Source organism: Leuciscus leuciscus (assembly GCF_965113295.1).
Source record: "Leuciscus leuciscus genome assembly, chromosome: 13".
Lineage (NCBI taxonomy): Eukaryota > Metazoa > Chordata > Actinopteri > Cypriniformes > Leuciscidae > Leuciscus > Leuciscus leuciscus.
The window spans coordinates 39,012,519-39,026,031 of NC_138737.1; the positions used below are offsets into that span (position 1 = coordinate 39,012,519).

The 13,513-nt window shown below is 36.9% G+C and overlaps 1 protein-coding gene across 1 annotated transcript; it reads right to left on the minus strand.

Moving 5' to 3' along the window:
• Nucleotides 1–285: 285 nt before the first annotated feature.
• On the minus strand, nt 286–12,756 carry gins4 (GINS complex subunit 4 (Sld5 homolog)). The gene is made up of 7 exons (XM_082188819.1): nt 12,442–12,756; nt 8,831–8,917; nt 7,540–7,653; nt 4,559–4,656; nt 4,300–4,388; nt 2,064–2,154; nt 286–565 (listed from the first exon to the last, which is right to left on the minus strand). The coding sequence occupies exons 1-7, from the start codon at nt 12,529–12,531 to the stop codon at nt 469–471; spliced, it is 666 nt and encodes a 221-aa protein (XP_082044945.1). The 5' UTR covers nt 12,532–12,756; the 3' UTR covers nt 286–468.
• Nucleotides 12,757–13,513: the final 757 nt, after the last annotated feature.

Sequence of the window (13,513 nt, forward strand, 5' to 3'; positions counted from 1 at the left end):
CAATAACCCAAGTTCATTCAGAGTGTCTTTGGCCAAGAGTATATGAAGAGTTCAGATGCAAAAGCCTCTAAGTGCCATCTGAAATTTTCTTCTAGAATGATCATTTTTATCAAGCTCGTATATTTAAGTTCAGTAATTTCACTTACATGACAATTAATAGGTAATTTTCTTTGTCATTTAAGTGAAATTACTGAATTTAAATATACGAGCTTGATAAAAATGATCATTCTATAAGAAAAATTCAGATGGCTCTTAGAGGCTTTTGCATCTGAACTCTTCATATATATACAGTACTGTGTTTTAAACAAAAAGCATTTGTCAGAATACATTGAAGAATGTTTGTTTTTATAGATACTAATAATCCATATTGCTTTTACATCCGTTTCATGATGTGAATTAGCCATTTTAAACTATAAATGCTTTTAGGTTCACCGATGATCTTCCTTCTGTTCTTTAGGCTCTCCGGGTTTAAATAAGTTGCACTGCACCGCTGGCCACTAGAGGCGCTATAATACGGTAACGCATCAGGTGCTGCGAACCTTCATCCAAGTCCACAACGTACTCCCTGAAAGAGACAATAGCAAAGAAATACTATTCACTTATATTGCTTTATGAACTCAACCAGCTCATTAAAACAAAAGAAATGCTGCCCCCTATAGGAGACTATGCAATGTTGATAAGAAAACACATCATTTTATCATGAACTAAAAGGGTTTCAATGGATGGATTCCTAAAATTTTATCTTCGCCCCAATTTTACCTTTGTCATTTGGCCAAAATCTCAAGTTAAAAGGACGAAGTGCTTCACACAGGCTATTTAAGACAGTATTGGCTTTGACTCGATGACAAATGCTAGACTAAGACGCCTTTAGTCTGTCTATTAGCCTTTATAGACATGTTGTGTCTTGAGTAGAGAAAACGCTGTACTTCTTCAAACAAACAGGTCTTTATTTACTCTTGCTCTGCAAACAAGCAGAGACAGTCTTCAAAATATGTGCAGCACTGCATTCAGATAGAGGTGGGCGGAGTTATGAGGTTTGACTGACAGTTTGAGGAGCCAATGGAGATACGAGGTTTAGTCACAAGCTCTTTGTAATGTTTTATTGGTTAAATATTTGCAACACCCACAGACAGGGGTAAAAGGTGACCAATAGTAAAGTTTTCAGTCTGATGACATTTGGGTTAAACCCTTGTTACAAACGGAAATGAAACGTCATGGACTCATTTGGCAAGATCGCGGTTAGCAGCAACCACACAAAATATACCAAACTCATGTAAAGACTTGCATGAATACAGAAGAGGTTTGATCTGTAATCTTCCTACAAATATAAACAACTTCCATTGCTGCAGAAGTCAGTATGTGCACTGCAGGAGCAATCACAGGGGGATTTAAAGAGGACCTTTTATGCCCTTTTACAAAGTCTTCGATTGTTTTCAGGCTCTACTAGAACAGGTTTTCCTGCTTGAATGTTGATTCTTTTCCTCATATTCTCCATTGTTGCGGCTCCTCTCTTCCCAGTCTGTCAGTAACGCTGTTTAGTTCCTGTCTCTATGAAGCCCCTCCTTCTGAAAAGCACACTGTGCTCTGATTGGTCGGCTGGAGCAGTGTGTTGTGATTGGTCGAGCGCTTCGAGTGTGTTTGGGAAATGTCCCACCCCTTACCATAACCACCAGTTTCAACACACTATTAACTCACTCAACCAGGCCCCGCCCCTTTATTCTGCGTATGAATTATTTAAATGAGGAATATTGTGACGTGTTCCCGGAGAAACTCAAGACTACAATGTAGGCGTTTCAGGGAGTTCAGAAACACTGACACTGATATAGAGAATAACTCCCTTTTTCATGCTCAAACAGCAACATTACACACTAAAGAAAGATGAACATGGGGAAAAGCAGAACAGGTCGTCTTTAATGCTTATTCACTGATCCTTATGAGAGAAACACTGAGGCTGCTTTTAAATTTGGCCAAAATGAAGCATCTTAAAAGCATAATTGTGTTGTCTTTTTTGGAACAGCCTTTTGCAGTAAAAGAGTGTGTAATATAAATGATGGTGTTAATACCTCTGCTCATCTGTCTCCGGCTCCACCAGGATATTCTCCTGCTTCTCTTTCACTCTCAGGAACACGAACGAGTCGAGACACGGCTCAGGAACTTCACACACAAACATACAGAAGCACCAATGAATCAATCACTGCCACTGACAAACATCTGGATATTACTCCAATACATCACACAGATCACCATCACAGCTTCCACTATTACCCAACTCCAGCAGTGGAGATTACAGCAATACATTTAGGTCTCGCTTGAATAATATACACTGCTGTTCAAAAGTTTGCGATCAGTACATTTTTTAAATATTTTTTAAAAAGACGTCTTTTCTGCTCACCAAGGCTGCATTTATTTGGTCAAACTACAGTAAAAACACTAATACTGTGAAATATTACGATTTAAAAATCACATATGCTGATTTGCTGCTCAAGAATATAGTCCTGATTATTATCAGTGTTGAAAACAGTTGAGCTGCTTCATATTTTGTGATTTTTCCAGGACTATTTGATGAATAGAAAACTCAAAAGAACAGCATTTATTTGAAATAAAAATTTTTTTTAACAACTTAAAAGTATGCACTTTCACTTTTAATCAATTCAATTTGTCCTTGCTGAAGATAAATATTAATTACTTTAAAAAAAAAAATTCTTACTGATCCCAAACATCTGAACAATATTGCTTATGCTTTTCTGATAATTTTTTTATATATAAATACTTTTTTTTTTTATATATATACATACATAAAAAAATTAAATAAAATTAAGTTAACTGCGTAAATATGTGCACACCTTCAACATACTCTGGGCTGTTAAATTGACTTATAGGCTAAATTGACTAAATTGACAGGGGTGGTAGTGGCGCAGTGGATAAGACACATGCCTTTGGTGTGAGAGACCCGGGTTCGAATCCACTGTGAGACACCAATGTGTCCCTGAGCAAGACACTTAACCCCTAGTTGCTCCAGAGGCGTGCGACCTCTGACATATATAGCAATTGTAAGTCGCTTTGTATAAAAGCGTCAGCTAAATGAATAAATGTAAATGTAAATGTTATACCATGGTCTGGGTGAATACTCGATTCTGATTGGCTGCAGGGTGTCGAGGACACCTAGTAAAGGAGTTCTGGTGAAACTGACTGTTTACCGTTCGAAATTAATAAATAAATGCGCTGGCTACATCAGCTGTGAGTAACCATAGCAACAGGCAGTCAAAGTATCTATACGGACTATAAATCGAGCGGACTATAAATATCTCCGGTTGCTAAATAAACCGTCAGGCGTAACCAGGGAAACCAACTTTAGATTTCGATTGTAAAACTAATTAAAATATAAACTAATGTTTTAAAAATGTGTTATTTGGCAAGTGACCATGGTATAAGCGGGTTAATGCCCTTCGAGGTGTCGTCCATTAATACCTGACAATGGACACCTCGTCGGGCATTAACCCTTACTCAATTTAGATCATCATCATCATCATTCAGGAGTTATAAAATTTATAAATGTTATATAACTGACTTGGTCGAGGAAACTTGATTTTTCACAGTAAAACATAATTCAAATAATTTACTCCAAATTAGCGCTGCTCGATTATGACAAAAATCATTATTGTCGATTATTCCCTTGAAATTGTAATTGCAATCATTAACTACGATTATCATAATTTACATTGAATGGTGTTTTGAATAGCTTTATGCCATTGTTTGAAGCGACTGCATGCCATTTTGTTTTATGAAAATACAAGCTGAAAACACTCTTCCTGAAAAACTCTTTTTTTCCCGCTTTTCTATCGCATGAAGCTTCAAATTTCAAATATATTTATTTATTTAAAGAAACCAAAGTTAAAAAAAACAACTTAAGATAAGCTGTAGAAAGAAAAACACACATCTTAAGCACACAGAATATTGTAAGTGAACTTGTTTTTTGTAATTGCGCCTTTAAACGATTACATAATTGTGGCATCCGTCATTTTAATCGCGATTACAAATTCGATTAATTGTGCAGCCGTACTCCAAATGAATGGCAATTACAATATCAAGTGAAATTATTTAAAAAAATATGATTTCTACCGTAATTGTCCAGTATTTTCTGGCTGCAAAATACAGTATTAAATTTACATTTTAAAACATTAACTCTTTCCCCACCAGTGTTTTTAAATCAAATAAGAAGTTTCCCAGGACACGCATGAAGTGTCCGGGTGTAAACGGCCCCTTTGATGAACCCATTTAAAACAGTGAGCGGGTTCTCACCGGCCTTCAGCATGTCAATGCTCTGCAGGTTTGGAGGCATGTGTTTCAGAGCCACGGCTTGCAGATAGACCTCGGTGTTGGCCAGATACCTACACAAACAACACACAACTTCTGTGAATTATAGGACAAACATCACACACAACATGCTGCCCAAAACAGCCATTATAATCTGTCTTCAAGACCAGTTAAACTCCATCGACAGCTTCTGTTTGTGCTAAACCACAGGTTGATATGGAAGATAGATTCAGAATGAACTCACTCTTTAGCGAAGGCAAACTCCTCAGGAGAGAGAAACGAAGGATCTCCATCCGCACGCGACTTTTCTTTCTCCAAAACATGAGGGAAAAACTTCTCTATCTGCAGACGAGACAACAACCATAGCAGAATCCAGTCATTAAAACAATACATTTACTGCATATTGTGGAATGTCACAGATTTGGGCAAATTTTGGATGAGTGGATCAAGTCTGAGAGTTTCACCATTTCTTTGAGAAACACTACGGTCATTTCATACACACACACACACACACACACACACACACACACACACTTTTACGAATGATTATAATTTTTCCATGTTTTAATTTTAACAGTAAACCTCTGTTGTGCAGAACTTTGTTTGACTAAATATAAAGGATTTGTTTTCATTTGATTACATTTTAAAAGATTAATTAAACTGTTAATGTTTCAGGCCTTCATTTGATTACCAACGTTTATGTCTAGGAAATTTTAAAACACAGAATTTCTGAAAAATATAACATTTCAAAGTTCCCTGTTATTGTAAAAGAAGTTAATAAATGTAAGTTTTATTAATTTAATAGATTCATTGTTTTTTAGTTTTTTTTATCTTATTTAACCATTAAAACGAAGTGCTGGAAAAAAAAACCCAGAAAAATTTAAATGAAAAAAAAAAATCAAACAGAATATGGGGGGGAAAAAAACATAAAACCGACTTAAAAAGGCCCTATAAACTGTGCAAATTCATGTCCACATGATGCTAAAGATCCTTCTGGAGTAGAAATGCATCCATTGCAAAGTCCCTTCAAGGCAAGTCATTTCACTCGGCGGCCATCTTTGAAACGCCAATGCAAGTGCAGCTCTCATCTCTCTGAATGGGGAAACATCATCGAATTCTCCAAAGCTGTTCAGCAAGCTTACAATTACATTTCATACTTGAATTCACCAATGAAATTTGACAACTGTCTCATAAATTTTGTTTCTAAACACCCATTCATAAATAAAAAAAATGAATTTTTCAGGCTGGACCAGCCAATGCACACATGCAGTCATAAGCGCACATCTCAACCATTGACTGTAGAAAAAGATGGACAGCTCGTATAAGCTCCTGTAGACTCATTCGCAAGCACAGCTGTCAATCAATCAAGCCGTTTTATAGCATCAAATATCTAACTTTAAACCAAACTTACAGGAGAAAACAAACACTTGAAGGTATTTTTCATACCTAAAATGCTTTGGAAAAAAATTATTTGAAGTGTAATTGAATTTTTTTAGTTTGGCTCACGTCCAATTCAAATACATGGAGAGGCGGGGTTTATGACCTATACTGCAACCATCCAGCAGGGGGCGATGGAAATGCGATGGCTTCACTTGGAAGGACTTGTGCGGCGCACTATCCCTGCATCCCAATGTCCATTCTATCCATCCCAAATAGTATGTGCGATTAGAATAAGTGTGTCCCAAATAGGGTTGGGTATCATATGAATTTTAACGATTCCGATTTCGATTCTGCTTATCGATTCCGATTCGATTCCAATAAGGTAAAAAAACAAAACAAAAACAGTTTTCATTCACATTTAGTCTTATTGCAAAACATTTAATTGTAGCTGAATATCATGAACAAAAATCAACAGGCTAAAGAACACTTACACAAGGAACTTTTTCCTGTGGTTTAAAAATACCATAGAAAAACAACTAGCCTAACTTAGCCTATATAAATTTCAAGCATTATTAAAGACTCAGTAATTAAAAAAGAACAAATCAAAAATTAGCAATCGGCAACAAATATATACAACTGAACAAAAGATACGATTAAAATAAAGTGATTTTCAGGTATTCAGGTACAGAAACTAATTAAATGTAAAATAACTGCACTTTATAAATAAAATATACATTACAAATACAGTGACAAAAGTTATTCAGTCAAGACCGAGTGAATTTTCTCTTGGTCTTTTGTTGTTTGATTCGTGTTATTATAGAGTGTGGTAATAAAAACATAACTTTAAGAGTTGCCCAATATAGTTACTCACGCCTGCAGCACATCTCGCGCTTGAATGTTTTAAAATCACGTTAAAATCACTTTTTCTGTGAGTGAGCTTTGGATGTGAGCGCAGTCCAGAAAACACGCTTTAATAGTTTAAAGTCATATTGAAATGCTCGGATAATAAGGAATCGATAAGAGGAATCGAAATTTTAATTTGATAACAAGTATCCGATTCCTGACCTGAAGTATTTTCGTGTTATATTTCATCTGCAACAACAATGTGGGCTTTTATAAAGACCCATTTGACCATTAACTTTTAAATGCATTATTATGCATGAATATGAGGAGAGTCTCCGCATGAAAGACCAGCGACAGCAGATTTCTCTACGATACAGTAGGAAATTAAATTTAATTAAAAGTGGAAGATTTTATCTTTGACAAGATGATTGACAGGTCAGTTTACTGTGACAGGACACGTGTAACTAAGCGACAGAGAGCAACCGTTCAAGACGTTATTGTAAGACTTGATAGTATGTCCCAAAGCTTGTGTACTCTTCTGCTACACTCTCAGAAGTATCTACATTACATTAAGAGTATATACATTAAGGGCGTAGTATAAGTAGGTGAATTGGGACGCAGCATCGTTCTCAACACTGACTGTTTCTAAAGCAACGAGTGCTTCTAACCGCAGCTACAGTGACACGATGACTTTATCTATCAGCGATTGGTTCTCTTTTACATAGAAGGCGGGACTTATTTCACAATATTGCGAGTTGCACTTTGTCTCATTCATAGTGATACGAGTGCACCATCTGTTTCTATCTAAAGTCTTTGTTTCTGGCCTGGTAACTGAAAGGTTCTAGGCTCAAACCCTTCAGCTCTTTTACTATCACTTCTGTGTGCTTGAGCAAGACACGTGTTCTCAGGTTACTCCTGAGATATATGTATAATATGTTTGCTGTAAGTCATTTAGAATAATTGCAACAGCTAATCGACTGACTCTGAAGTCATTTCCATTACCTTCTGGAGCCTTGAGCGCAGAAAGCTGCTCAGAACGAAGCGGATGCGATCGATCTCCATGCGATGGACACTGGCTTTCACATCACCTTTCCTCACCCTCTGGAGATTTTCCTCCTGCATACACAAATATAAAGGCTACATTTCATGCTATACTTCATCTAAAGCAATTTTAAAGGTGCAGTAAGTGATTTCTGAGAAGCACTGTTGATATGTGAAATCAACTCAAACAAACAAACATAACCCTTCTTTCATAACTCCGCCCCCAAAATGCACAAACAAACAATGCAAGAGTGAAAGAGCTTCAAGTGCAAGAGCTTCAGTCTCTCCAGCACTGGAAAGCTTTTCTAATATTAACACGGGTGCTAAAGCTCTTGCCTGATCATAACTCTTCTTTTTTCAGTGTTAACTGAAAGTCCTCTGAACTTTTCTCTTTTGTAATGTCTCTCAGCCATCTCTCTTTCTAGTCTTGCTTCAGATCTCCCTCTTGGTCACTCTCCTCCCCCATCATGAGTGAACACGCCCCCTACTGCTGATTGGCCCACTCTCCTCCCCCATCATGAGTGAACACGCCCCCTACTGCTGATCGGCCCACTCTCCTCCCCTATCATGAGTGAACACGCCCCCTACTGCTGATCGGCCCACTCTCCTCCCCTATCATGAGTGAACACGCCCCCTACTGCTGATTGGCCCACTCTCCTCCCTCATCATGAGTGAACACGCCCCCTACTGCTGATTGGCCCACTCTCCTCCCTCATCATGAGTGAACACGCCCCCTACAGCTGATTGGCCCACTCTCCTCCCCCATCATGAGTGAACACGCCCCCTACTGCTGATCGGCCCACTCTCCTCCCCTATCATGAGTGAACACGCCCCCTACTGCTGATTGGCCCACTCTCCTCCCCCATCATGAGTGAACACGCCCCCTACTGCTGATTGGCTCACTCTCCTCCCCTATCATGAGTGAACACACCTCCTACTGCTGATTGGCTCACTCTCCTCCCTCATCATGAGTGAACGCCCCCTACTGCTGATTGGCCCACTCTCCTCCCTCATCATGAGTAAACACACACCCTACTGCTGATTGGCTCACTCTCCTCCCCCATCATGAGTAAACACACCTCCTTACTGCTGATTGGCTCACTCTCACACATATTCCTTCCCCTTTAATCTAAAAGCTTAATGTTAAAAATATAATGTAAAAAAAAAATCTAATAGAAAATAAGTCAATGTTATTTGTCAACTACCTAAATATAACAGAATCTTTCACCAAACACTGAACACAGATCAGTACCATGTGTGAGAGCTGCTCCATCACACACTCCACCAACTCGGACTTGTTTTCCAACAGTTCTGGAGAAAACTTCTCATTCAGCCAAGCCTGAAACACAGGAGAATGATTGACACGCATTAGAAAACACTATTCCAGATCGCATGCGTCTAATAGAGCTGCACGGTTAATCGTTAAAAGATTGCGATCTCGATTCAAACACCTGCGTGATCTCATTCCTAAACGATTCGGGTTGAAAACTTTTAGAATTTGAAGATCAGGGTAAATTGTACTTAATTTGTCTTCCGGGAAACACGTATCTTCTGTTGCTTCCGGAGGGCAGTACTAAATGAAAATAATATTATTCAAAATATTTAAACAAAATAAGAAAAATTTGGACATCTTCATCGTGTTCAAAAGTTTTCACCCCCGACTCTTAATGCATCGTGTTTTCTTCTAGAGCATCAGTGAATGTTTGAACCTTTTTTTAATAGTTGTTTCTCATATTATTATTTTTTAATAGTACTTTTTTAATAGTTTGTTTTATAAATTCAGCAATTTTTTTGTCTTGTGGACTATCTATATGGAAACATATTTTATTTAAAATATCTTATTCAGGAGTCAGGACAGTATATAAAATAAAATAAAACATGCATTTTGTATGATCCTTCTAATTTAGTTAAAATTATTCACATTTTCACAGATTCTGCAAGGGGTGTGTAAAATATTTAGCGCACTGTATGAAACAGCTTCACAAAAATGCCTTTTCACCCACACAGTATCATTATTTCCGGTACAAATATTCATATTATCAGAGAAGAACTGGGAAAATAGCTTAAAGTTCATATATAAACACTGATGTCTACGGAAGCAATAGAGCAAATCACCTTTTGAAAGTAACGAGATGGTTCAAATGAAAATTTTATGAATTACATTGTTACACCAGTAGATGGCGACATGTGACTGTTAAAAATGTATTTGTCATTGAATCATTCAATTCATTTTTTTTTTAAATAATTAATTGTAAATAATTACATATTTTTAAAATAGACTGCAGCTATTAACATTTTGCCAGAACCTTTAGTTATTTATAACATGGCTATTCAGAAAAGTTAGTTAATCCAGAAATATACTCTGCAATAATAAATTAAAATAGCCATCATTTATTTTTCAAATTTCTGATTCCCATAATGTGCAGCACTTTTTAAACAATGTGTTTTATTTTTAAATTTAAGCACACCGAAATTAATCCATGTTTCTCGTGATATTAAAAAACTTCCGGTGTTTTTAATTCCTAAATTATTAAAATAATTTTTGTAGACAAAAAAAAATTACTTCTACTTATAAATTATTGTTTACACAAATATGTGTCAACATTAGAATTTCTTCAATTACATTCTACAGGTTTTTCCTCCACCAAGTGGCCAGCATACATGTGAACTCCTTCAATATTGCTCAAAATAATCCCAGCATGCACCTCATACAATTTTTGGTCACTAAATAGCCTAACTAATTTCCTTTTGTGTCAGTCTCAAATGTGTTTGATGTGTAATAGACGTCTCAGTATTTTTCTTTTCTTATTTTCCACTACATATATGTAAATATCTTTAGATTTTTATTATTTTATTACAAACTTATATCAATATCTAAACGTTCTTAAATCAAGACACATTTACTTACGCTTAAAGGTGAAATTTCTGAGAAACGCTGTTGAAAATCGATCAGACAGAGCACCAAAACATACTTATATCCAATCAGCAGGAAGGGGCGTGTCCACAATTGAGGGGGAGGTGCGTGTTCTGCACAAGCGGCAACATTCTGATCTGAAAAATGAAGCCTACCCGGAAGTGCGAAAAACTGCAATACATCGAAAATCCGCTAGGGGAAGGTCCCAAAATGGAGCAAATGTCCATAGCCCCCATGTTAAAATGTCCGTTTTCACAGCATAAATTGATGTTTTTACAGGTTGGTCCCATGGACTCTTATTGTATTTTTCGATAGGTTCCGAGTGCCTGACAACCATGAGGGCTGTGAATTTTTTTTCTAACTCGTTTAGTTTAGATCGTATTTAGATATAAAATGTATGACAATAAGGCCGTGGTTAACTTTGATTGACAGCTTGATTGACAGCTGACAAGGCAGCGCCACGGAGAATGACAACATAAGAAGCGCCATTTTTTAATACAGTTGACATATAATACTACTGTTTCTGTATCATGAAATGTAGTTTTAAGAGTTTTTCAGGCGAGAATGTAGTTGTTTAAAGCTCAAATCTGTGGTTTATTTATAAAGATTTATGAAAATTGTATCCAGTTGTGAGATCCAGCGATGACCGGGCGCTCGGCGTTCATGTACCCCGCCTGGTAAAGCCTTTCCTCGGCTAGTCGTTCGGACGTTTGCCGCTGACTCTGGCGTCTCTGTAGTGGTTAAACATGAGATATAATTTGTCTTGTGTAACGTTATATCTAACGGGCGATTTGTGGTCTTGTAAATCTATAATTTGTTCCCTGGCCAATCGGTTTGGCTGAGGGGAAGTTTCATAAGTTTATAAGCTATTTAACTTTACCATTGTATGGTTAGACTAGATCGAGCGCTGACTTTGTATGTTTGACAGAATTGTTTGCTTTATTTGTATAGCTTCTTGTACCTTTTACTTATACTTTTATAAATAGCTAATATTGATAAAACTGAAATTTAACAAAAAGAGACTGGGTTGAGTTTTGTCATTTTAAATTTTAATACAACGAAGATGATCTGTAATGTTGTTTAGTGCAACATCTGTTGTTTAGTACAAATGCACATATTGCCTGGACCATATTAAAATGTTTAATATTTTTATATTATATTTAAAACGAAAAGAGGCAGGTTTGTGTTTTATATTTTGTTTGTTTTTTTATAAATAGGCAAACGTTATGTGCAGTGAATATAATCAATACGCGTTGCCTGAACCACATTTGTGTGGCTATAATGTTTAAGATTTCTTTAAATGAAAACGAAAAGAGTTAGTATGGTGTTTTATAACATATTTCGTTGCCTAAATATACACAGAGATAACCGAAGTAGCAGAGCGAGCGAGTGACGTGCGCTGCGTCAGAAGGTGGGCGGGGTTAGGATTTCCCAAGATGGCGCCGCCCATACCCCCCATAAACGGCTTCAAACCCGTTCTTCAGAAAGTCTATGGGTGACGTCACAGACGCTTTGTCCATATTTTTTAGTCTATGGTTCTGCATAGCATGTTCGTGAATTTGGGGGCGGAGCTATCAAGGAGCTATTGGGTAGGGGCGTGTTTGTTTTTGTGATTTCAAATATCAACAGCGTTTCTCAGAAATCGCTCACTGCACCTTTAAATATGAAATAAATCTGCAAGTGGGGTTAGAAAAGTAAAAGTGGACTATTTTGTTTTTTTTTACTATTTATCTTATTTTAAGTATAAATTTTTCAGAGCTATACAAGACTTAATTGAATCGTTCTGCTTCTGAAGTTAATGTATCTTGATTTAAGAAAGTTTAAATATTTGTACTGGAAAACAAGACAAAAATACAGAGTAAGAACATGATTGTTTTGCCGTGTGAGCTTGCATGAAAGCACATCTCACGGTGTGTGTTATTGTTCGAGCAGGCTTAAAGCTGTCTGACCTCCTCCAGTTTGGTGATGAGCTCTGCTGGGGTCAACACGTCCTCCTCCTGGCTCTCCTCTCCTCCACTGAGATCACTGGCGTCTGACATGGTGACTGTACCACTGTAACAATCCAACAACAACACGCCTCAATCTAAAGTGCAGGAGTTTCAGCCAGAGCACGTTTAGTTCTGTCGTCAGAGAATCAGCTCGGCTACTAAACTATCCGGAAAATCAAACTTCAGTGCAAAATACATCGAAATGAAATCCCAAACTTTCAGCTGTTTACATCCTCACGCGCGATCACTCACTGCGGAAACCTTCTGATAGGGAATTTCGCGCCAAAAACCGACCAAATGACGCGGCGATGATGTCACCGCGTCCTCAAGCTGGTTGAAGTGGCGCAAGTCTGCGCATTGCGCACCAAAAATAAAGCTCAAGTGCCTGTCGTTTCGTTTTGTGTCAAATGTTTGTGTCTATATGTTTTATAGTAAACAATATATAATTATAGTTCTCAATCGAAGAGATTGAGAAAATTCAGATTTTGAGAAATCATCATTAAGGTGCATTACTACTATAAGAGACTGTTTTCCATTTCTTTGTGACAGTATAGTGTTAGTGTATATAGTGTATATTGTATATAGTGTACAGTATGTTCATATCCTGACATTTTTCTCCAGTGCCACATGCTGTTATATTATACTGGTATTTTATTAGGAAAATAATAATCAATCATATTCCACAATTCTGTAATGTGGACACTTTATTTGAGTACACTGCGCATAATTTGTATACTATGTGTATATATGATCACTGGCCCCTATATTTATGTTTAATTTTTTACATTTTATATATTGTTTAATAGGGTACTGTCTCCACATGACTGTAGCTTTCAGTTAGTTTTTAGCGCTTTTCGTCGGTTGCTTATGTTATTGTTATCTAAATAATAATAAAAAAAAATTTTTTTTAAATATGTTCTTTTTCTGAATGAACAAATTTCGAGCATTTCTGATCACATAAAATATATTTTCCTTTTCCCCAGCACGCTAGTCGTCCAGAGCGCTAGATGTCAGCATTGCGCTTTTATTTGCG